We start from the raw sequence: 21,636 nt of genomic DNA, 5'->3' as shown, positions 1-21,636 counted from the left end.
TGAGCTGGCCTCTGGGGGAAATGGCAAAACACCTTCTCTCAAAGAAATACCGGCAAAATAAACACTGCTGTTTTCTTCCCTTGTAGGGCAATGGGAAGTTTACAGCAGGCTCTGGTGTGCTTTGAGAAGAGGCTCGTAGTGGCACACGAGCTGGGGGAGGCATTTAACAAAGCCCAGGCTTACGGGGAGCTGGGAAGCCTGCACAGCCAGCTGGGCAACTACGAGCAGGCCATCTCGTGCCTGGAACGGCAGCTGAACATCGCCCGGGAGATGAAGGACCGGGCGCTGGAGAGCGACGCCGCCTGCGGCCTGGGCGGGGTGTACCAGCAGATGGGCGAGTACGAGACCGCCCTGCAGTACCACCAGCTGGACCTGCAGATCGCCGAGGAGACCAACAACCCCGCGGGCCAGGGCCGCGCCTACGGCAACCTGGGCCTCACCTACGAGTCCTTGGGCACCTACGAGAGGGCTGTGGTTTATCAGGAGCAGCACCTCAGCATCGCGGCGCAGATGAACGACCTCGTGGCCAAAACCGTGTCTTACAGCAGCCTGGGGAGGACTCATCATGCTTTACAGAACTATTCTCAGGCTGTGATGTACCTGCAGGAAGGTAAGAGGCTGAGTTAAACGACAGAGCATGTGGTGGTAGGGTCAGAAGGGTGGAAGGGAGACCTGAAGACATGGAGAGGTGAGGTACTGTAAACGTGGTTGGAACAGGATGTGTTTGACAGTGGCCTTTGATGCAGAAGCTCTTGCAGACATCCACAGCTACTGCTGAGCATCTCTGTGAGTAGCTGTCTGTGGAGCTGTTATGGCCAGCATGTCATCTCAGTTGGAGCCTTCTTGGTGTCCTCTAGACAAAGCATGATCTGTGCCTTCCTGGGGGCATCTCAGGTGCCTCAGAGCATGAATCTAGACTGCACCTAGCAGAGTCTCTTTGTAAAGCTCATTTGGGCCTGAAGGTGTAAACCTTCTCTATAAATGGCATTGCATACCAGGATCTGGCCCTGGGAAAAACACAGAGGGTTATGATGGATCTCTCTGACTCTGAGAGGTCTGTTAGGAGAGATTTATGCCTTGCTGGTAGCCACCTGGCTCTTCTTACATGTTCACCTAGGAGTGAGACAAAGTGGGTGAGTTTCTCTGCAAAGTCTTGAGTGAAAACAAGTGTTGTTTGATAGAGAGGCGAGGGAAATTCAGCCTGAGGTGTCCAGGAGCCATCTGCCTTCTGAGTGCTGGGTCTATGCTGGCCTGGGAGCTGTGCTGCTGCATGCAGGCAGCAGCTGATCAAACTATGGGCTCTGATGCAGCAGATGAGCAACGTAACTGGAGTGTACGAAGCTGGAGGCCCAAGGATGTATTACATCAGTTAGTTTGGTTTTCATGAAACTGACCTTGGCAGGGTTCCAGCATGCTGTTGGAAGGGGAGAAATGAAACACAGCTCCTTCTCCTGGTGTGCTGCAGAATTCCTGCATAGCCTGGGAATGCTAGCTGCTGCTGAGCTGCGTGGTGACAGCCAGGGCCCTGCTCCCCAGGCTGGGGGAAACCTGAGGTGCCTCAGAGGAGGTGTCCCTGTTGTCAGCAGAGGCCACCAAGGCGAGGGGTTTGGAGTGTGTGGAAGTGGGAACAGCACAGAATGGGCTGCTGGAAGTGAAATGAGCTCCAGGTTGTTCAGACCAAGCCCCTGCCCTCTGCTCTGGCTCAGCACATAAACCATGCAGAGCCTGCCAGAGGGCTGGGGAGAGCTGATGGGAAACAAGCCAGGAATGTGGCAAGAGGTGTCTTTTCTGGCAGTGTTTGACAGCTCAGTGTGATTTGTTAGTCTGTGTGGCTTTTAGGGTTTAAAAGTTGAACTTTCTGATAGGGGCTTACTGAGTTTGTCTCAGGAGATGGTGCCTTAACCTCACTTAGGGAAGGCTCAGTCCATGGGAGTGTCTGTCACCTCTCATGCTGGTGCTGATGTGAGGGCTGGCAGTGGCTGCTCAGGGCTGGTACTGCCCCACTGGTCATCCTGGTGCTGTCCTTGCCCTGCTCACCATCCCCACTGCTGCTGCCCCACTTTCTGTCCCAGTGCTGGCAGCTCCACGGCTGTCTCTGCCTGCACCAGAGCCCCGTGGGACTGAGGCCACAGCCCCTTCTCCTCTCTGGCACTGTCTCACTCTGACTCCTTTTCAGGACTGAGGCTGGCAGAGCAGCTGGGACGCAGAGAAGATGAAGCAAAAATCCGTCACGGCCTCGGCCTCTCCCTCTGGGCGAGTGGGAACCTGGAGGAGTCCCAGCACCAGGTACACCATGGTCTGCCCCATGTTGGGGGGGTTGTGTCCTCCAAACGATGCCTGTTCCCAGGGAAGAAAATGTCTGGTGTGAGCCAGAGCTCCCAGGCTGAGGGGATGCTGGCCCTGGATCGTGCTGCTTTGTGCAGTGTCTGTGAGGGAGTCACTGTGGCTGTTTTCCCTCCCAGCTGTACCGGGCCTCGGCGCTGTTTGAAACCATCCGCCACGAGGTGCAGCTCAGCACGGATTACAAGCTGTCACTCTTTGACCTGCAGACATCCTCCTACCAGGCCCTGCAGCGAGTTCTTGTCAGTCTGGGTAAGACATGCCTTCAGATGCTGAGGCTGAACTCCAGGGTCATGCCATGAGTTCAGCTGGGCTTGTGGGGTGGCAGTTCCTGATATGTCCTTTGACATATCACCCTGGCTGGACAGCTCCACAGCTGTCCAAGACAGCAGGGCATTTCTGTTCCAGGACAGCAATATGGGTGTCCTGTCTTTGAATTTGGGGTGTCTTTGGTTCTTCTTCCTTACTTCCACCATTGATGCACCTTTCTGTGGCTCGTTGTGTTATTGCCTGCAGCAGATCTATTCTGTGGGACTGTGCTCCAGTGCAGAAACTGCACTTTTGGGGAAAAAACCACTGCTTCCCCAGGTCTCTGCTGGGATTGGGATAGCAACTGTCCCTGTTCCGTGAACATGGCACTGCAGACCACACTTGTGTCAGGTCTGAGAGATGGCTTTGTCTTTTTAGGTCACCATGACGAGGCACTGGCAGTAGCAGAGAGAGGACGAACGAGGGCTTTTGCTGACCTGCTCGTGGAACGCCAGACTGGGCAGCAGGACTCAGATCCCTATTCTCCTGTGACCCTTGACCAGGTCCTGGAGACTGTGAATGGCCAGAGGGGACTTGTTCTCTACTACTCACTGGCTGCAGGTTATCTGTACAGCTGGCTGCTGGCTCCTGGGGCAGGTGAGCTCTTTTTTGTCTGGGAAAAGGCCTTACAAAGGGAGAATAGGAATGAATTTGTGACCAGAGCGAATGTAGAAGGGAATCATTTCCATCTAGTACCTTAAAGCTGAATAGACTAAAAGCTGTGGCATAGCCACAGCAGTAATGACTCTGAAGTGCTTATTCAGGACTTTGATGTTCACCTGGAGATGGAAATGTTTCACATGTTTAATATTTTCATTTTTCAACCTCCAATCTGTATATATTTCCCACAGGGCAGAACAGAAGAGTAATGAAATTCCAAATATGTTGGCTCTATGAGAATCTCCTATGCATAAGAATCCCTACTTTAATTATAGTTCTGTGCTTTATTCTTCCAAAAGCTTTTGACGTTTATTCACTGAAGTGGATTGCAGAAAACAGAAGGGCATCCCCACTTCCTGATATGCCATTGAACTGCCTGATCCTCACATGAATGTGGAAACACTTATCACAGAGGAGCAAGGAGGATTAATTTGAAGAGGATTGCTTTTTGCAGACAGCTGTTATTCATTATCTAATAAAGTGATGACTATAAATTTTAACAAGTTCTTTCTGGATATAATTTAATAATTGCAGCCCTTCATCATGACAAAGCTAAGGAGATAAAAAGCACTATTTAGACTGCACGAAAAATGCTTCAGAAAGGGAAGGAAGCACACATGCCTGACTTCAATGGGATGACAGTGGTTGGAAGAGACAATTTTAAGGAGCATTTTGCAATGTTGCGTGTCTGAGTGTAAGATGGGATTGTCCTGCTGTGCATCCAGTCACTATTTGGCTCTTCAGGCCTGTAGTTTGCACAATAAAATGCCAATAATTCTGATAGTATCACTATCAGGCTGAGCTTATTAAATTATTAAATTATATGGATCAAGTGTAGGATTTGCCACTGAGCTTCATGATCAGTCTCTTCCTTGCCCAAAGTGAGTCTTGGAGAAAAGCAGTTGCAGTGTTGGAGTCCATGGTTTGTGCTGCCTTTTTGAAGGTTCTCTCAGGTGATTGGAACGGTACAGGCTGTGCTGCTTCAGGGGTTTTTCTCAAGAAACTTTGCTGGGAGCTCTTCAGTAGTGACTCTGGTCCAGCCATGCTGACCTGTTCTTACTCATTGGCAGAGAGAGCAGCTTCAGTGGCAGCCCAGGGTCCTCACAGACTCCCTGACATGGAACCCTCAGAACCTCTTGGCTGTTGCTGTGTTTGCTGGTGTTGCTGCAGGAAGAATTGCTTTATTCTTTGTTTTCTACTCTTCTCTAACTGGTGTAATAATTGATGCTGCCTAGGCATCCAGAGCAGCCTTTTACTGTTGATCACAGGCTGCAGAATTAATTATGTCAGGAAGAATAGACCAGTCTGAAAGCAGGAAGGTTTTATCTGCAGTAGCAGTGGAATTCTCAGCAAAACAGGAAGTGGCCTTTATCTGGTTTACCCATTGTGAAATGCTATCTTTTAATAATTCACTGTGCTTTAATCCATCTTCTTTCCTTTTGTAGAGTGAAATCACTGTGTGTGGTGTGAGGAGGTTCTGCTGTAGTAACAACACTCTTGTTCAGCCTTGTGTGTTCAGTTAATTTGCTCAGAGGCTATTAATAGATATTTTTCACGTGCATCAATTGAAATGTGAATTACTCTACTAGGGGTTTGTATGGAAGGTCTGGTTTATAATTTATATGAGTGCTGCAATAGCAAAGGCATTCTGAGCATCTCATAAAAGCTCTCCTCTGCCTTTGTGCCTTTGAGCCATTATCTGCAAAGCACAAACCCAGATTTTAAAAACAAAGCTGGAAATGCTGGAGAAGTTCAGTGGAGACCTGGCACAGAACACTTTGCCCCAGTTATGCTGGAAATGCCAAAAGCTTGGGGCTGTGCCATTTTCTTAGACAACTGCTGGCAGCACTGTTCCAGCCCTGCAGAAATAACCTCCTGATTCTGGTGCCTTGCAGGAATTCTGAAATTCCATGAGTATTATCTGGGTGACAGCCTGACAGAAAATGCTGGGGACTTCCATGAAGCCAACAGCATGGCCCTGCAGACACTGACAAGCTCAGCACTGGAGCAGCACATCTCCAGCGTGCGGGAGGCTCTGGGAGTGGATTCCTACTACACAAGGTGAGCTGGGCTCAGGGGATCTGACATCCTCATCTCTGCTCCCCATCTGAATTTGTAACACTTCGGGATGAGCTAGTTGGCCAAAAAGTCTGAGAACTGAGAGTCACAGAAGGGGCAAACTTTCAGTGCAGCAACAAAAAAAAAAGGCTTTGTTTTTGCAACCATGATTATTTTCCTGCCAAACAACTCTATGCACATGCAAATAAGATTCAAACCCACAGGCTGTGGAGTGAATCTGTAGCTTGGATGAGGAGGCAGGTGCCATATCTGACTGCATATGGACAGATTTCATCCTGCTTACAGTTTCCAGTGTAGTTAATTCTCTTTCAACGGTTTGCTTTGAAAAACTGCAAATATCATAGGAATTCTTACCACCCCCCCAATGTGGTTGTGGCTATAGCTGAGTAAATAATTGAGAACTCACATGTTGATTGTTGAGTCCTACCCTGCAGACGTGCAGATACACAAGATCCATAACTGAAATCTGCAGTTGGACCTCATGCAGCAGTTTTGCAGATACAGTTTTTAGTTTCATTAACTGTTTGTCACCACAGAGTCTCCTCCTGGCAAAGGCAGTCCTTCAGTCTTCAGGTTCTGGGATGAGTTTTTAATTTGCTGGGGTGTCAGCTTCTTCCTCACTTTGTGGTAATGGTAGGGGTATGTTTTTGGATAAGGATTGTGAGTTTAATGCTTGTCTCCAAGATCCTTGGACCAGTGTGGTACTTTCCCTGTGTAAAATCATGTGCAGGGAATCAAGCAAACAAATCTTGGCTGTTCCACGTGGGTGAACATCACTTTCTGCTTTGACACTTCTTCCCTGTGTGGTTCAAGTGCTTCCCCTCAGCCCTGCTGATTCCACTGCCAGGTCCCCAGCAGAAGCCTCATTCCCAGCCCCAGTGCTGTGCCCAGCACCAGAGAGCAGCAGGGTGTGAATATGCACAGCACATGTGAAGGAACTTGCCTTGCTGGGACTCAGTCCCTGGCTTGCTGGAGTGCTCTGGGGTTCAGGTTGAGGAGCTGGTGCTGTCCACGCTGCTGTGAGCAGGGTCAGAGGTACTGCTGAGTCTCCAGAGCATGTCTTCACCCTTTCTGGAGGCGAAGGGATGCACAGGATGTTCAGTTCCACACTACAGCCTTCAGGTTCTGCTAGAAAGGGTTCTTTTCAGCTGCTCTAATTAATCCTCAAAGTAACGCATTCTTGCAAAAAATAAGAAGTGGAAGGGATTTTAAAGTCTGCTTGAACTTGTGTCAGAACAGACTCTGCTCTCTTTAGGGAGAGCATGTGACCTGCTCTCTTGGGTTCATGAACTCAAGATTTTTGCCTCTTTAAGGAGCTGTGAGTGTTACTCCAAACTGTGCCAGGACTCAGAGCTGAGCATGCCTCAGCTGGAGGAAAATGTGCAGGGAAAAGTTGTTAACAACCTTTTCTTCTCCCTTTTTCCCTTCTGTTGGATTTTTTTTTATCCCCCGTCTGTGGTTCATCTGTCCCCATTTCATTGTTCATGAAGCAATTGGCTTTTGTCAGGACTTACCAGGTTATAAATCATATTGACCAGGAAATTCACTCTCAAGAGTACAGCATCAGAGGTACAGCTCTAGTTGCCTGCACAAGTATGGCTTGTGTGTTCATTTAATTCCTGTGCTTTTTTTTGGGAAACATGCCCTCGAGGAGAGGCTTCAAGCTGTCAGGAACCCAAAAAGAAGCAGAAATGAGATGCAAAGAGGCTTCATCATGTAGCATCGTAGGTTTATCTTAAGTGTACAGATTCCAAGGTTTGTGATGTGCCATTGTTGTGGTTTAGGAATGGTCCTCCCCAGTTTAGTTCTCCCACTGAGATTCTCCAAACCCCAGTACCACTTGCTTGATCCCTGCTTGTCTCTTCTCCTTCTGGAGGCTGGAGAAGAGAATTGGAGGCACAAAAGGTGAAGATCATGGGTTGAGATAAGAACAATTTACTGGAAACAGCAATGAGACAAGGAAACAAACAGTAACAGCACAACATTAACAACAAAAGTGTACAAAGTAGAGAGAACGATTCACATGCAAAATGCTCTCTGAGCCCAACCCAGCCCACCATAAGGACCCCAACTGCACAGATAAAGTTCAGATATTAATGTCAGGAGACTGGGAATTCAGAATTGTTGGGCTGTTTCTCTGTATTGCTGCTGCACTTGGGGCACTGACAGAGTAAATTGTTCTGTGCTTCCCCTCTTTGTATAACAGGAGTGGCAACACAGCTCCCTCTGCTTTGTAGCTCTTTGCCAGTAAAGGAAGTACGTGGAGCTTGAAGTGAACTGTGGAGATGTGAAAAGGATGTGCTCACACGTGTTCTTAGGCAGATAAGGGCTGAGCTGGTGTTTCCTGCAGACTCAGCTGTTCAGTGTTGTGCTGCAGCTTTAGAGGTCCCTGCCTGCAGTGCACAGGAAGGGCCCTGCACTCCCTGTGTGTGCCACTCACTAAACCTTGAGGAATCCCAGAAGAGGAGGAAATGAGCCTGGTACTGTCTTATATGCCTGACAAAAGGCAAGCCAGGGAAGATTTGGCATGAGATCTAGGTTGAGCTTCTGTTTGGAAAACATTTTTGCTCAAACTGGCCGAGCATTTGTCATCAAGCTGTTGCTCCTTCTCGCAGCAATGACCCCTTCATGTCACTGATTCCCCCCCAGAGCCTGTGCTAGCAGTGAGACAGAGAGTGAAGCTGGGGATATCATGGACCAGCAGTTTGAGGAGATGAATAACAAGCTGAACTCAATGACTGATCCAACTGGCTTCCTGAGGATGGTCAGCAGGAACAACCTATTGAACAGGTGAGGATGCAGCACTGCTGCAGGGATCAGCAAGCAGGAGATGTCTTGGTGATGGGCTTCTCTCTAAATTGCAAGTTCAGGTGCAGCCATTGCCAGTGCTGGAGAGCAGAGCCAGCAAGGACTGGTCCCAGTTGTGACTGATGACTGTCCAGAGGAGCAGCTGTTCTGAATTTGCTCTTCTCCTGGCCAAGTGCTGATTTTGAGACTCCAAGCAATTGTAGGGGAGCAGCAATTGCTGTTTTGTCCCTGCTGTGAACTTGGAGCTCTCTCCTGCATGCTTGTTACAGAAATAAATGTTTCTGTTGATCTCAAGTGTTGCACCAATTAGGTGGGAATATGCTGCATTTCCAGAGTTACAGGACTGTACTAGCTGCAAGTCTCCACTCATTTTCTGCCTCTTACAACTTGTTCTCAGCCTTTCACATGACTGTGCTGATTAGGGCTTAGGGCAACCATTTGGAAAGAAAATTGAAGACAGAATTTTTCCAGTGTGCCTGCGTGATGCAACCCAGGGTTTCTGATTGGATCTGTGCTCGATTGTGGTTTTTATGAGCACAGGATACCCTAGGCCTTGCTCAGCTAGAAAAGCAAATGTGATCAGCCTGGAGTGTTGTGAGCCACCACTGGAGCTTGTGTACTGTTACAGCATCCCCACAGAACTGGGAGCTGCCTGCTGGCACCAGCAACTGGCCTGGTTTTCTTCTCTCAGAATCCACAAGCATATCTGTTCAAGCTGCTGCATTGATGAAGGACTATGAGTACTTGCTGGTGTTGGATCACACAGGCAGATCCCCAGAACTGCTGAGATGTTTTGCTAGTTTATCAGGCTTAGAAAGAGAGGAAATTGTCCCTCATTACAAGGGGAATTAGGATGTGATTCTGTTCCAGGGAATGCTAATCTTCAGGAACACTGCAGACTACCCTGGCAGAGAGTGCTGGGTGGGCTGTGGGTTTTTTGCAACCTCTAGTGGGTTTGGGAGATACTTGTGGATCCTTTGAAGGATCCACAGGGAGCTCAGATCTGGCTGTTTTCTGGAGCTTCCTGCAGCTTTGTAGTATGTGTATGTGTGTGTGTGTGTGTGTGTGTGTTAAGGCCCTAATTGTGGATTTAGGGCTGCATCTTTAGGAAGAGTCTCTTTGAGGAAGGCTTGATGGGTATCCAGCTTCCTGAGGCTGTCACACCCCTGCAGCACCAGGCCTGACTTCCAGCCCTCCCAGTGGCTGTGCTTGGCCATGGGGAGTATTTGACTTGTCCAAAATCCTAATAAGTGCTAAAGCAGGAACAGTTCTGTGCTGCTGCTGGGATGAGCCCCTCCTTCCTGCCCTGGCTCAGCCACTCCTCAGCAGGCAGAGCCAGCACGTGTGAGGCTGGTGGTCAGCCAGGTCAGTCTGACCCTGTTCTCTGAGGCTTTGCTTTGTTCCTGCATCCCCAAGACAAAGGGAGGGAGCAGAGCTAAGCCCTGGCTGTTTGTGCTGTTTCTCTGCTTGCTGCAGGCCAGGCTGCCTGTACAAAGGGTTATAAATCAGCAGCACTGCAGAGTCTGAGCAAAGGCTTCCAAATGAGAGATTTCACAGCTCAGACATCAGGGATCCTCTGCATTACAAGAGCAAGGTAGAAATCATCAGTGCACCTGGAGCCTTTTGTTGGCTTCTTTGGGGGGAAGGGATGGGCTGGCCAGGGCTCCTGATCAGCTCCACTGCCACAAAAGATCTATCCATCCTCCCCTGTAGATTTGCTCACTCTTTGTGTACACACACACATACAGAGGCAGGAGATGTGAGAGATTTACGGCGCCTCCTTGGTTTTGTTCTCATAAAAAGCAGTCTGAGTGGTGAAGAAATAAATCTAGAGCTGCTTGGCTGGGAAAACCAAGATGCAAGAGGGCTTTACTGATTGGAGTAATCAAGCTCCTGTTCCCTGCAGTAAATTAGTGTATAACACTGGCTGAACATGGACTGTGGGGCTGGCAAGTGCTGCCTGCTGGCACCAAGCCCCTCAGGGAGGACCAGGGCACCAGGTCCTGGGGGACCACTGGGATATCCCTGCACAGATTTTCTTTCCTGATCTGATTTTAAAATCTGTGCTTCACAAAGCTGAACCCTGCAGTCAGGTGCTGCAGTGAAGCGGGGCAGACGGGTGTAAGGGGAGCACACAGCACCAAGCCTGTGCTGATCCCCTGGTGCACAAACACCCCAGATGAGTTTCCAGCAGCAAGAGCAGCATACTCGTACTGTCACTAGAATCTGTGGGTTGGAGAGCATGGGCAGTCAGACACCAAGCTTTTGTTGACATTCTGAGAGTACTCCTATGTGCCCATAAGATGGAACTTTCTTGTGAGTGGTAAAAGCATTTTTTCTTCAGAGATCTATAGGTTTTAGACATGATGTGAGCTGGGTCAGGAGGCTGGTTGCAGCAGCTGAGGAGAGAAAGAGAGGGGAAAAATGCAATTTCTGAGTCTGTGTTGGTGTGTATCAGAAATGGTTGGGGTATGTCCCAGGCTTCCCTACCTTTCCTTTGAGGTCCACCTGCTAAAATGTTTTGGAAAGTTACCCTTTCCACATAAGATGGTTGTTCATGGCCCCAAGCCAAGGATAATGTTTCTGGGGTGCACAGCTGCTGGACTAATGAGCCCAAACTGGGGCAACTTCATTTCCTCATCAGGGCAGACATTTGTGGCTGCTGATGCCAGGAGATGACGTGCAGAGCTCTGGGAATATCAGAAATGGGCACCAGGTGTTGCAGAGCAGTGGCAGAAGTGCAGAATCTTTGTCTCATGGTTTGCCTGTTGTCACATTTCCTCTGGTATCATGCTAGGTCAGCTGGTGCACAACCCAAGTGCAAATCCTGCTGTGGCTGTGGTCAGTTGTCAGTGGGTCTCATGCCTGCCTGCACACATCTGCTCCCATAGGTGTGCAGGAGCAACTGGGAACAGCAGGTCAGGCACTGGAGTGTGCAGAGAAACTCCATAGCAATGTCATATGCTGTCTGCAGCTGATTCATCCTGCCATTAATGTCACTGTTCACTGAGGTGTGAAGCTGAATGGGAGCCTAAAATCCTCCCATGAAGCATCTTACAGAGCAGAGTGCCCTGGATGACAGGGCCTGGCTCATGTCACTGTCAGAAGTCAGGGCAGCCACAGGGCAGCTCGGGTTCCTGCAGTTAACCTCTCCCTTGGCTTTTGCCCACAGGAGCTGTCAGAGCATGACCAGCCTGTTCAGCACTACCATGTCTCCTGCTAAGGATGGAACATCATCGCTTCCAAGGAGGCAGACTCCTTTCACCAAACCCCCACTCCGTGCTCTCTACGACTTGCTGATAGGACCCATGGAAGGAGTAAGCCTTTGGCACAGACACCAAAACCCTCTCAGTGTGGGAAAGCAAGAACAGACACCTTGGGGCTGGTTTCTGAAGCGTGGTATTTTCACAGAACTCTGGGTTGGAAGGGGTCTTAGTGACCATCTAGAGTTGGGGTTTCTTTTTTTTTTTTTTTTTTGGGCTGCCAGTGTTAAAGCTGGAGCAGATTCCAGTGCTTTGAGGTACTCTTTCCTGGAGTGAAAACGAATTGTTTGTATGATACACTAATGAATAAATTTCCACAGGTACATGGGACCAGCAGCAGTTGCCACATTTTGTGCCCAGCTGCGTGTTCCCTATTGACTAATCTCTCTGCTTCACTTCTCATCCCTAAGATGCTTTTTGGTTAAATCTTTTGGTAACTCTGGGTTGATGATGATGGCAAGTGGCTGGAAGTGCAGGCCATGGACACAATCTGTCTGTGGATTGTTTGTTCTCCAGAGGAAATGGCTATTTAGAAATTCAATATCAGGAAGAATATTCTCTGACAAAGGATAAGGTGATGACAGTACTGACAAGGCGTAAGTGGTTGGGGATAGTCAAGGTTTCAGGCTGGAGCAGAAGGAGCTGCAGGACCAGGGTGAGGCTGGGCACCACGTGGGCTGAGGCCGGGATGATGGCCCAGAGCAGATGTGTCAGTGCCCTCAGCACTCACTTGCCCCAGTGGAGCTGCCTGGGCACAGGTGGGCAGCAGTGCAGCTGCACAGGACATGTGCTCATCTGTCACACAGAGCGTGGTTCTGGTGTGGGTGTTTCCAAACCTGACACAGGGTCAGACTAGAGCCTGATGCTTGGGAAGGGCAGGCAGGGACATGGGTGGAATGAAAGAGCCAAACTAATTCTCTCTCCTTCCTTCTCAGGGTTTGATGCATTCCAGTGGGCCTGTGGGCCGCCACCGCCAGCTGATCTTGGTTCTGGAGGGAGAACTGTACCTCATTCCCTTTGCTCTCCTCAAGGGCAGTTCCTCCAACGAGTACCTGTACGAGCGCTTCAGCCTCATCGCAGTGCCCTCCATCCAGTCCCTGAATGCCAGCTCCAAGGTGTGACACTGCTCATGAAACCCCTCTCACAGAACCTCTCCTGTGGGTGCAGGCCCTGGTACATGCTCAGAAAGCTCAGCCCTGTCCTGCTGTGCCAGACACAACAACAGGAAGCACAAACAGGCCACCCTGGCTCTCAGGAGCACGCTGAGTACCACAGCTCTGAAGTAGGTTCTGATGTAGTTCCTGCAGCACAAAACCACAGCCCCAGGCATGCCAGGAAGGACAAGGAGATTGGATCATTTGGATATCCTCCTCTAAAGGATGCTGGGTGTGGAACTACATGGTAGACTACAGAGATGTAGGTGTCTGTGCTCTGTGCTGAGCTTCCTTGCCAAGCTAACTGTCCTGTCACATTGCTGGTATGTTCACCTGCATTTTGAGTAGGCCACTAATGTCTCAGGACACCAAAGCTATGAAGGAAGGCAAATCCCACAGGTAAATCCTGCAGAAGTATCTCCATGCTGAGGTTTGGCAGCAGCATTTCTAATGCCCAGGTCTCTGGGAGAATGCACCAAGTCACGTTTGCTCTTGCTGGGCAGTGTTTTGGGCCACATCTTGGTTTGCCCTGGGTTAAGCACAGTCAGTGGAACAGCAAAAGGGTCTGAATCTTGTCAGCATTACTGCTATTCCATTCAGTATCTATGACCACTGCTGCTGGCAGTGCTGACACTGATACTGGAAATACAGGGAACCACTTAGTGATTCCAGTAATGTGAGAACCTGGAATCTTCTTCATGTTTTTAGCTCTGTTGCAGCCCTCAAAGGGATCTGGGCTATATCTGTTCCTTCCTTTCATACCTTTTTGTTCACCCAAGATCTGGGGATAGAAGTCTTGACTAGATTCAAACAGAGGTATTCCTGGGAATAGTTAAACAGAAGAAACTAAAGAAACACAGTCTTCCTGTAATATGACAACCAGACTTATGCTTAGAGCCAGAGGACAGGACATTTTACTACCAGCACCATAAAAACCAGGTCTTTGAACCCAATTTTGTCTTTCTCTTTCTCTGTGTAGTCCCATGTGAGGAAGAATACTCCTGCTTACTCCAGTTCTACCTCAATGGCAGCTGTGATAGGAAATCCCAAGCTCCCTTCAGCAGTTATGGACAGGTGGCTCTGGGGACCTATGCCCTCTGCAGAGGAGGAAGCATATATGGTATCTGAGTTACTTGGCTGCCAGCCCTTAGTCGGCAGCTCATCAACAAAGGAGAGAGTCATGAGTGCCCTCACTCAGGCAGAATGTGTCCATTTTGCAACCCACGTCTCCTGGAAACTGGCTGCTTTGGTCCTGACACCCAACACTGACAGCAACCCAGCCAGCAGCAAGAGTTCTTTTGGGAACCCCTACACAATCCCAGAATCTCTTAGGATGCAGGATGATGCCAGTGATGTGGAGAGCATCTCAGACTGCCCTCCTCTCCAGGAGTTCCTGCTTACAGCGGCTGATGTGCTGGATCTGCGTCTTCCTGTCAAGCTGGTGGTTCTTGGCTCTTACCAGGAGTCCAACAGCAAAGTCACTTCTGATGGAGTCATTGGCTTGACAAGAGCATTCCTGGCTGCTGGGGCTCAATGTGTCCTTGTGTCACTCTGGCCCATTCCTGTGGCTGCTTCCAAAATGTTTGTGCACGCCTTCTATTCCTCTCTCTTGAACGGGATGAAAGCCAGCGCGGCCCTTGGAGAAGCGATGAAAACCGTGCAGAGCAGCAAACAGTTCTCCCATCCGGCCAACTGGGCAGGTAGGAAGAGTCTTCTGGACAAATCAGATGGGGTTTCTGGGCAGCTGCCAGGCTATATGAGCTAAGCAAGGAGCAGTGCTGGCAGGTAATTGGGAGCAGCGTGTGCCCTGTGCTTTCCCAGAATTCAGCCGCTGTGTCTCAGACCCTGATTCAGCTGAATGTGGCTGAATGTCCGTGTCACAGGACTCACCAGTGTTTCACTGGGCACAGTAGGTGGGTATGGATTGGGTATAATTAAAAACAGTTGTGAGGTGAAGTGTGTTTCATGACTGGAAAGAAATAAAGTGCAGTACAAACAACTCATTTTCTATGTCTGAAATCTCCAGGCTCAAGCTTCCTGTGTCTGTGGGATGGAGTCAGCTGGAGCACACATAGAGTTTTTAATGGAAGATTTAGTGACACTTCAACAGGAGGCAGGAGAAGTGCTGCTAGAAGCAGCAGCAGCAAGTAGCTGTGATTTCTGTGACATAAACCTTGTAGGGCTTATTCCTTTCATCTTTTTAGGAGAAAGGTTTCCCTTGCTTCCATTGGGAATGTCTCAGCAGTGTCAGCTCCTTGTGCAGTGCTGGTGCTTGCTCCCTCTCAATTAGATCTGTACGTTGAGATTTGGAATGACAAAGTGTTGGAGTTCAGCAGTGCTGTGACAGGAATATGTACAGATAACCTAATTTTTCTTCCTGGCACGAGGCCTGGTTTTTGAAAGCTGCAGGCATTCCCCAAATTGATTTTTGCACAGGCAGCAGAACCATGTCACTAGCTCAGGAAACTGTGGTGAATATGGCTCTGGTGTGAACTGCACCTGGCTGGAGGAGTGGGAACTTGTTAATATGAGTCAGGCTGACAGTGATTTCAGGCATGTTGAGTCCAGCATTAGGATGGAGTTCAGGTAGTACCAGCTGTGAGGTGAGTTCAGGTTACGATTCACAGTTCATTTGGGATTTCATTTTCCTTCCAAGATTTTTCTGTCTCAAAAGAGCACTAAAAAGCCCCAAAAATGACCACTTCCTAGGCAGAAAAGAACGAGTGTGGACACGGTGCTTGGCATTGCCAGCAAGCAGAGGCTTTCAGCAGCTCAGGCTGTCTGGGTACTGCCCCTTCCATGGCACTATGCACCTTCATCACACAGTCCCTGACTTCCACCGTGACCCTTGGACAGAGCACCAAAGCCAGGAGCAGCTGCATCCTCACTGCATGAATGAGGAGGGAAATGTAGAGCTCTTTGTGCTGACATCTGGGAGGTCTGGCATTGAATGGTGCACGAGCCAGGACAGCTTTCTGACCAGGACAGCAAAAACTTCTCATGCTCACAGTTCTGTTCTATGACCACTGTTAGCTTGTGTTGATTTCCTTGGCTGTAGAGGAGATCTGGAGTGTACCTGGACAAGTTTAGCTGCAATCCAGTGTTTTTCTGCTTGCTTGAACAGGAAGATGCTATTGATTTAACAGCTAGGAGCAGTAAGATGTACCTAGAAACTTTCTGGAATTTCAGTCTGCATGACTGGACAGGGAGTGGGCAGCAGCTCTGGGAAAAGAATGTTCCTGTGCAGGATACAGAGAACCATCGTTCACTGGTGTGAGGGCAGAGGATATCTGTGTCTGGTTTGAACATTTTCCACTTAACAGGAGATTGATTGCCTCTCATTCTGAATCCTGCAGGTTTCATGCTTATTGGGAGTGATATGAAGCTGAACAGCCCTTCTTCACTGGTAGGACAGGCCCTGACTGAGATCCTGCAGCACCCTGAAAGGGCCCGGGATGCTCTGCGTGTCCTGCTCCATCTGGTAAGGGACAGGAACAACCACGAGTGGCACCACAGCCCATCTAGTCCTGAGACACCCTCACCTGAGGCCATGAGTGGAACAGCAGCCACTCCCACTTGAAAAAAAAAAAAAATATATATATATATATGTACACCTTCATCCCCCCTCCCCTGCCATGATGTATCCTCTTGCAAAACTCTGGGTCAGTGGAACGACTTGGACACCTAAGGAAGTGTTCAGTGCAAAAAGAGGCAAAGTAAGCAAAATCTTAGATTGTATTGTGACAGAACCCTCCCCAGATCCATCTGGTTTGCATTAGCTGTTGAATTGGGTTTCTGCTTAAGGGGTAAGCATTGGGATTAATTGTTTATACAGGGAAATAGCTACGAACATGGCAGTCATGGAAACACAGAGCACAGTCACTGCTGTCTCTGCATATTTGGAAGATAAGGGGCCCTTCTGTCCCCATCTGTGCCACCAGTCTGTCCTGGGGAACAGTGGGACTGCAGCCAACTGCCAGGTGGCTGGAATGATCACTCATGACTTCTAATACTTTTCTTCCCAATGCATCATCTGTGGTCTCACAGGAGTGTGAAGTATCCATAGAATGATGGAAACCTGTGAATGTTGCTGGTCCTCCCAGTTGCTGGGGTTTGTGGACACTCATCTCTCTTTCCTGTTTGCCATGTGGCTGCAGGCTCTTTGTCTGGTAATAAGCAGTCTGGAACCCCAAGGTGAATCAGCTTTTGGGGAGAAATGCAGCTGCCAGGCTTACAGGAAACAATCCCAAACAAACTGCTGCTTCATGTCCTGTGGCATTATTGTTCCCAGTGTCCCAGAGAATATTGACACTCATCACTGTGATGTTACAGCTGTGAATGCTGAGTTACTGCAGCTCTCTTTTCAAGGCATTAATGTCCTCTTGTGTGAGACAGGCCAGCATCAATCTTGGGTTTGCTGTCTCTCAGGCTGCTGTCCAGTGTCTCCTCTGTGTAAAAAGAGGCAGTCAGTAACACCTCCTGTACCATAAGCTGTGTCATTTCCCCACAGGTGGAGAAATCACTGCAGCGAATCCAGAACGGGCAGCACAACTCCATGTACACCTCCCAGCAGAGTGTGGAGAATAAAGTTGGTGGCATTCCAGGCTGGCAGGCACTCCTCACAGCAGTGGGATTTCGGCTGGACCCTCCAGCCAGCGGCCTCCCAGCAGCAGTGTTCTTCCCAACCTCAGACCCCGGGGACCGGCTGCAGCAGTGCAGCACCACCATCCAGTCCCTCCTAGGTGAGAGCAGGCAGACATCCGCCTTTCACACCTTTCTGTGATGTCAGCGTGTGAAACAGGGATGTTTTACATCAGTGAAATCAATGTATTGGACCGGGAAGAAGTTCTAAAAGTGAATGTTTAACTGAAAATTGTGTCACAGATGAGAATCATTTGCTGCTGGGTCGAGTAAGTGTGATGTGACATTTCCTCTCTCCCAGCTCTCAGTCAGGAAACCTGTCATCAGATGCAAAGTGGGAAGACCTTTTGCTTTCTGGAAATCACTGCTGCTTCCAGAGCTGTCCAGTGATGTGGGGGAGAGGTTTTAGGAATTAGCTGAGAGTGTATTCTGTTCAGGTTTGTTGCATTTCTTGCATTCAAGAAACAGATACAGATGTTTCTGCTGATGTTTTTCAGGTTTGCCTAACCCTGCACTTCAGGCACTTTGTAAACTTATCACAGCTTCAGAAACAGGAGAGCAGCTTATCAACAGGGTGAGTTGGGAGGTTTTCCTCCAGTGCCAGGTTCCAAATGGCTCTTCCCAGGTCAGTAAATTCAGAAATATGCAGAATGGTTGATGCCCTGGTCTATCAACCCAGAGCTTGCTAGGAGATTTGAGGGTTGAAATTCTAAAGTTGCCTGTTTGTGTGAAAGAAAGTGTGTGTCCAGAAGGGAAATATGCAGGTGGGTTACTGGGCTGGGGCTCCCTGTTCAGTGACAAGAGAAAGCATGACCTTACAGCAGCATGGGGGAATTGAGTTACAGCCCCCTAATTGCTGTTTGGCCATCCTGCCTAGGCCCACGTTGGCTGCTCATTGCCCACTGTATTTACTGAAGTCCCAAGGGATGATTGACTTTGGACAATGCAAGGCCTGTCAGAAAACTCACTGAGCCTGTGCTGCTCCTGTGTGAGCTCACAGCTCCATGGAAAGGATTTCTGGTCTCTAGGAGAAGGGCAGTGCTACCTGTGGTGATGGGACTTCTCCCTGCTCCCCTCAACCTCCTTCACACTTTTCCCTCTCCCATCTCTGGAGCATGCCTAGCCTAACCTGACCCTCCTCTGCGCCACCAGCCTGGCTGCTTTCCATTCCATGGTTCTTACTCTCCTGAGTGCTCCTGTAATGAGGTTTCTCTTCATCATTTGCCTGCTTTGGTACATGGACACACTCACACAGGGAATGGGCCTGTATCTCACTGTCTTTCCCCTTTCCCCAGGCAGAGCTGGGATTGCTTCTGTGTGGTCAGGCTGCCTTTCCTTTGGTCACATGGAGTCTGCAGAAAAAGCCAGAGAAGAGTCCCAGCTTCTCTGTGACCTGCTGAGCAGCTCTGGCAGCCCACTAGGATGAGTCTGCTCCAAGGAAAGGGTTCCTGTTAGGATCCTGTTAGGATCTGCAGCAGAGTTTGAGATGTTTCCAATTCCCTTTGTGACCAGTGTCCTCGTTGGTGTTTTGCCTCTTGCCTTGGCTCTCATCAGTGCCTGAGATGTGTGTGGTTAACTTCAGGGTTATCTCCCTCATGGCCACCCAAAGGAGTCCAGGTCTGAGGGGTGTGAGGAGGACAGGACAGCATTCCCATGGCTGGAAATGCCTTAGAATGATAATGAGGTGGCTTCATGATTGCTGCCCCCTCAGATAATTGAATTACCCAAGGAAAAACGTTCAGCTGGCTGTGCACAAGTAAAAGACACACTCACCCTTTCCTCGCTGCCCCACAGAGTAAATACTGGCAGGGATATTGCAAATTTTCTTCCACAGCCCAGACCCCGGCAGAATTCCCTTTTGCACCAGTCTATCCTGTTACATGTTTGTTTTCAACAGCTCTCCCCTCCATTGTGGTTATTGCTTTTGTCCTCTCCTGCCTCTTGGCAGTTCATGGTGTGAGAGCTGGGGCTCTGCCTGTCCCAGAGGAAAGCAGACTTTGTTCCAGACACAAGCAGGATGTCAGACATTTCAGTCAGTGGGTGCTGCTCGTTGGTTTTCCAGCATCACAGGGGAGCAGGTGCTCTTGGCATTAGTGAAGCAGCAAGGTGGGAGCCTGAGCGGCTGCACTGAATAGAAAAGGCTTATTTTGAGTACAAAAGAGAAGACAGGAGCCACAAAAGAGAGAACTTCAGACTACTGCATGTGCAAGGAAAAGTTAGGGATTTCTGGCTGCATTGACGCCAGTCTGTGTCCCAGAGGAAACAAGAGAAGGGCTGTTTAATGTTCAGCCTCTTGCCAGAGTGTGGGTTGGCCTGAGTGTCTGCCTGCTAAGTGTCTGAGCTGTCATGAGCTGGGCACTCCCACATTCCAGCTGCCTTTCCCATGCTGTTGGATCCACAGCTCAGGCCATTCCCATTGCTCCCTCCTCTCTCTGCACAGAGCATCTTGCAGTCAGGGTGCTGGCTCACACATGGGTGTCCCTGCAAGGTTCCTCAGCACAGGCACTTTGTAGCACAGAGTAACCCATGTTCTTTTCTCCTCTTTTCCTTCCTTGTTACCTGCTGCCCGAAGGCTGTTAAAAATGTGGTGGGAATGGTGAGTATGCTGTGCACGGGGATGGCACTGCAGGGTGAAATTCTGGGGTCGCTGCAGACCCGAGCCCTGTGCTGCAACGTGTCTGCACCCGCTCTCAGGCCTGGGATTTGCTCCACAGAGCTCCTGTGGAAAAAGGCCTGTGTAAGCTTTTGTGGGTTGTGAGAGATGGGTGGTCCTGAGGTTAGCTGGTCCCTGATTAATGGCTCTCCATCCTTGCTGCCCTGGCTGTGTTGGTGAATTACACAGGATCCTGGCATCTTAATTTGTGTCAGATCTTCATAAACACATTTTCTCTCTAGCTTGCTACTCCTGTCCCTTGGGCACAGTTGAGAAACTTCTTTCCTGGAGGCTGTGGAGATATTAGGAAAGTCTTCCATGGTTTCATATGCCTTTTTCTGCCCAGTTAATGAGTTTCTTAGGATTTGCATAAGGAGTATGGCTCAGTCATGGAATGGGCTTTAGTCACTAAAGTATTTCTGTGAGCAGCCCCAGAGTCTCTCTTTCCTTTTCTTTCCCTTCACAGATGTTCCTGCTGTGCTTCCTTCTTGCTCAGTTTCCACTGGCCACCCCCCAGCCCTCACCCCTGGTCTGTCCCTGCCTTTGCTGCTCTTCCAGTCTGTCTGATGTTGCTATCCCTGAACTGTCCTTCTTCCCAGACCTTCCCATCTCACTGCTCTGTTCAGGAGCAGCAGCTGAACTGGGTGTCCAGGGAGAGGGTGTCCAGGGAAGGGCATTGCCTTATCTGTGGCTGTAAGAGAAGCAGTGATGTGACTTGCAAGGAAAGGCTAATGTTTGTGTTACTGTCTGCAGCTGCACCAAGTCCTGGTTCAACTTCAGGCAGGCGAGAAGGAGCAAGATTTCCCCTCTGCACCAATCCAGGTCTCCATCAGTGTCCAGCTCTGGAGGCTGCCTGGCTGCCATGAGTTTCTGGCAGCTCTAGGTAGGAAAACACTTCTTTCTGTTGTCTCTCTAAACCCATTGCTGGTGTCTCATATGGGGGCTTGAAGCACTGGTAAGACTCACAGCTTCACATTTGTCTGCCTCCTGCAGCCCAGCCTGCCTTTGCCAAATTCCAATGGTCTTCAGCTCCATTTCTGTGAGAAAACCTGGAATTAATAGTAAAGGGTTTGGCATGTAGGACACTGTCCCCTGAGATGTGCTTGGTGTATAATTTCCTTACAACTCCAAATAATTTGCAACTACAGAAGTGTTGACAGGAGTGATTTGTTAATGAGTGTGTGTGTTCCCAGTCCAGTGCCACAAAGCTCCCAACACCTGGAGAAGGTGTGCTAAACAGTATTAAATAACAGACAGCAAACTGCACATGAAAGGTGAAGTCATCCTTCTGAGGGTGCTGCAGGCTGTCATACCTCTCTGTTCTGTCTGTGTTATAAATGAGATTACTCTTATTTGAGACAGAGGGTCTTGCTGTCAGCTGTAATTTTCTGTTCCATGTCCCACTACAGGTTTTGACCTTTGTGAAGTTGGCCAAGAGGAGGTCATTCTGAAAACTGGGAAACAAGCTACCAGGAGGACCATGCACTTTGCTCTACAATCCTTGCTGGCACTTTTTGGTAAAGCTGCTCAGCGTGGTTTTGCTCTTGTGTCATCTGATTTGATCAGAACAGCTCCTGCTGAAATCTCACACTTGTATCTTTGCAGAGGTCACACATATGCCACACAGGCCAAATGCGATACAGAGACTGGAGTAAATGTTATTTTTGTATGGGAAGGACTTGTCTGAGGCAGAAACTGCAGATAGAGTCCAGTGACTGGGGGACATATA

The 21,636-nt window shown here is 49.3% G+C and overlaps 1 protein-coding gene across 5 annotated transcripts in view; it reads left to right on the top strand.

Moving 5' to 3' along the window:
• The window catches only part of TTC28 (tetratricopeptide repeat domain 28), a 106,858-nt gene that overhangs the window by 79,425 nt on the left and 5,797 nt on the right, over positions 1-21,636 (top strand). For all 5 annotated transcript variants that reach the window (XR_010082700.1, XR_010082699.1, XM_063416104.1 and 2 more), the window contains 14 exons: positions 87-610; positions 2,177-2,286; positions 2,463-2,592; positions 3,028-3,246; positions 5,205-5,370; positions 8,038-8,178; positions 11,369-11,513; positions 12,395-12,574; positions 13,593-14,313; positions 15,970-16,094; positions 17,124-17,355; positions 17,752-17,828; positions 20,661-20,790; positions 21,317-21,424. Coding sequence is in view for 3 of the 5 variants with exons in the window: in XM_063416104.1 (XP_063272174.1) it covers positions 87-610; positions 2,177-2,286; positions 2,463-2,592; positions 3,028-3,246; positions 5,205-5,370; positions 8,038-8,178; positions 11,369-11,513; positions 12,395-12,574; positions 13,593-14,313; positions 15,970-16,094; positions 17,124-17,355; positions 17,752-17,828; positions 20,661-20,790; positions 21,317-21,424 (3,008 nt within the window). In the remaining 2 variants the exon portion in view is untranslated. The remainder of the gene's footprint in view (positions 1-86; positions 611-2,176; positions 2,287-2,462; positions 2,593-3,027; positions 3,247-5,204; positions 5,371-8,037; positions 8,179-11,368; positions 11,514-12,394; positions 12,575-13,592; positions 14,314-15,969; positions 16,095-17,123; positions 17,356-17,751; positions 17,829-20,660; positions 20,791-21,316; positions 21,425-21,636) is intronic.

The sequence above is a fragment of the Prinia subflava genome, chromosome 19, assembly GCF_021018805.1.
Source record: "Prinia subflava isolate CZ2003 ecotype Zambia chromosome 19, Cam_Psub_1.2, whole genome shotgun sequence".
Classification (NCBI taxonomy): domain Eukaryota; kingdom Metazoa; phylum Chordata; class Aves; order Passeriformes; family Cisticolidae; genus Prinia; species Prinia subflava.
This window is presented reverse-complemented; position numbering and strand designations above follow the sequence as displayed.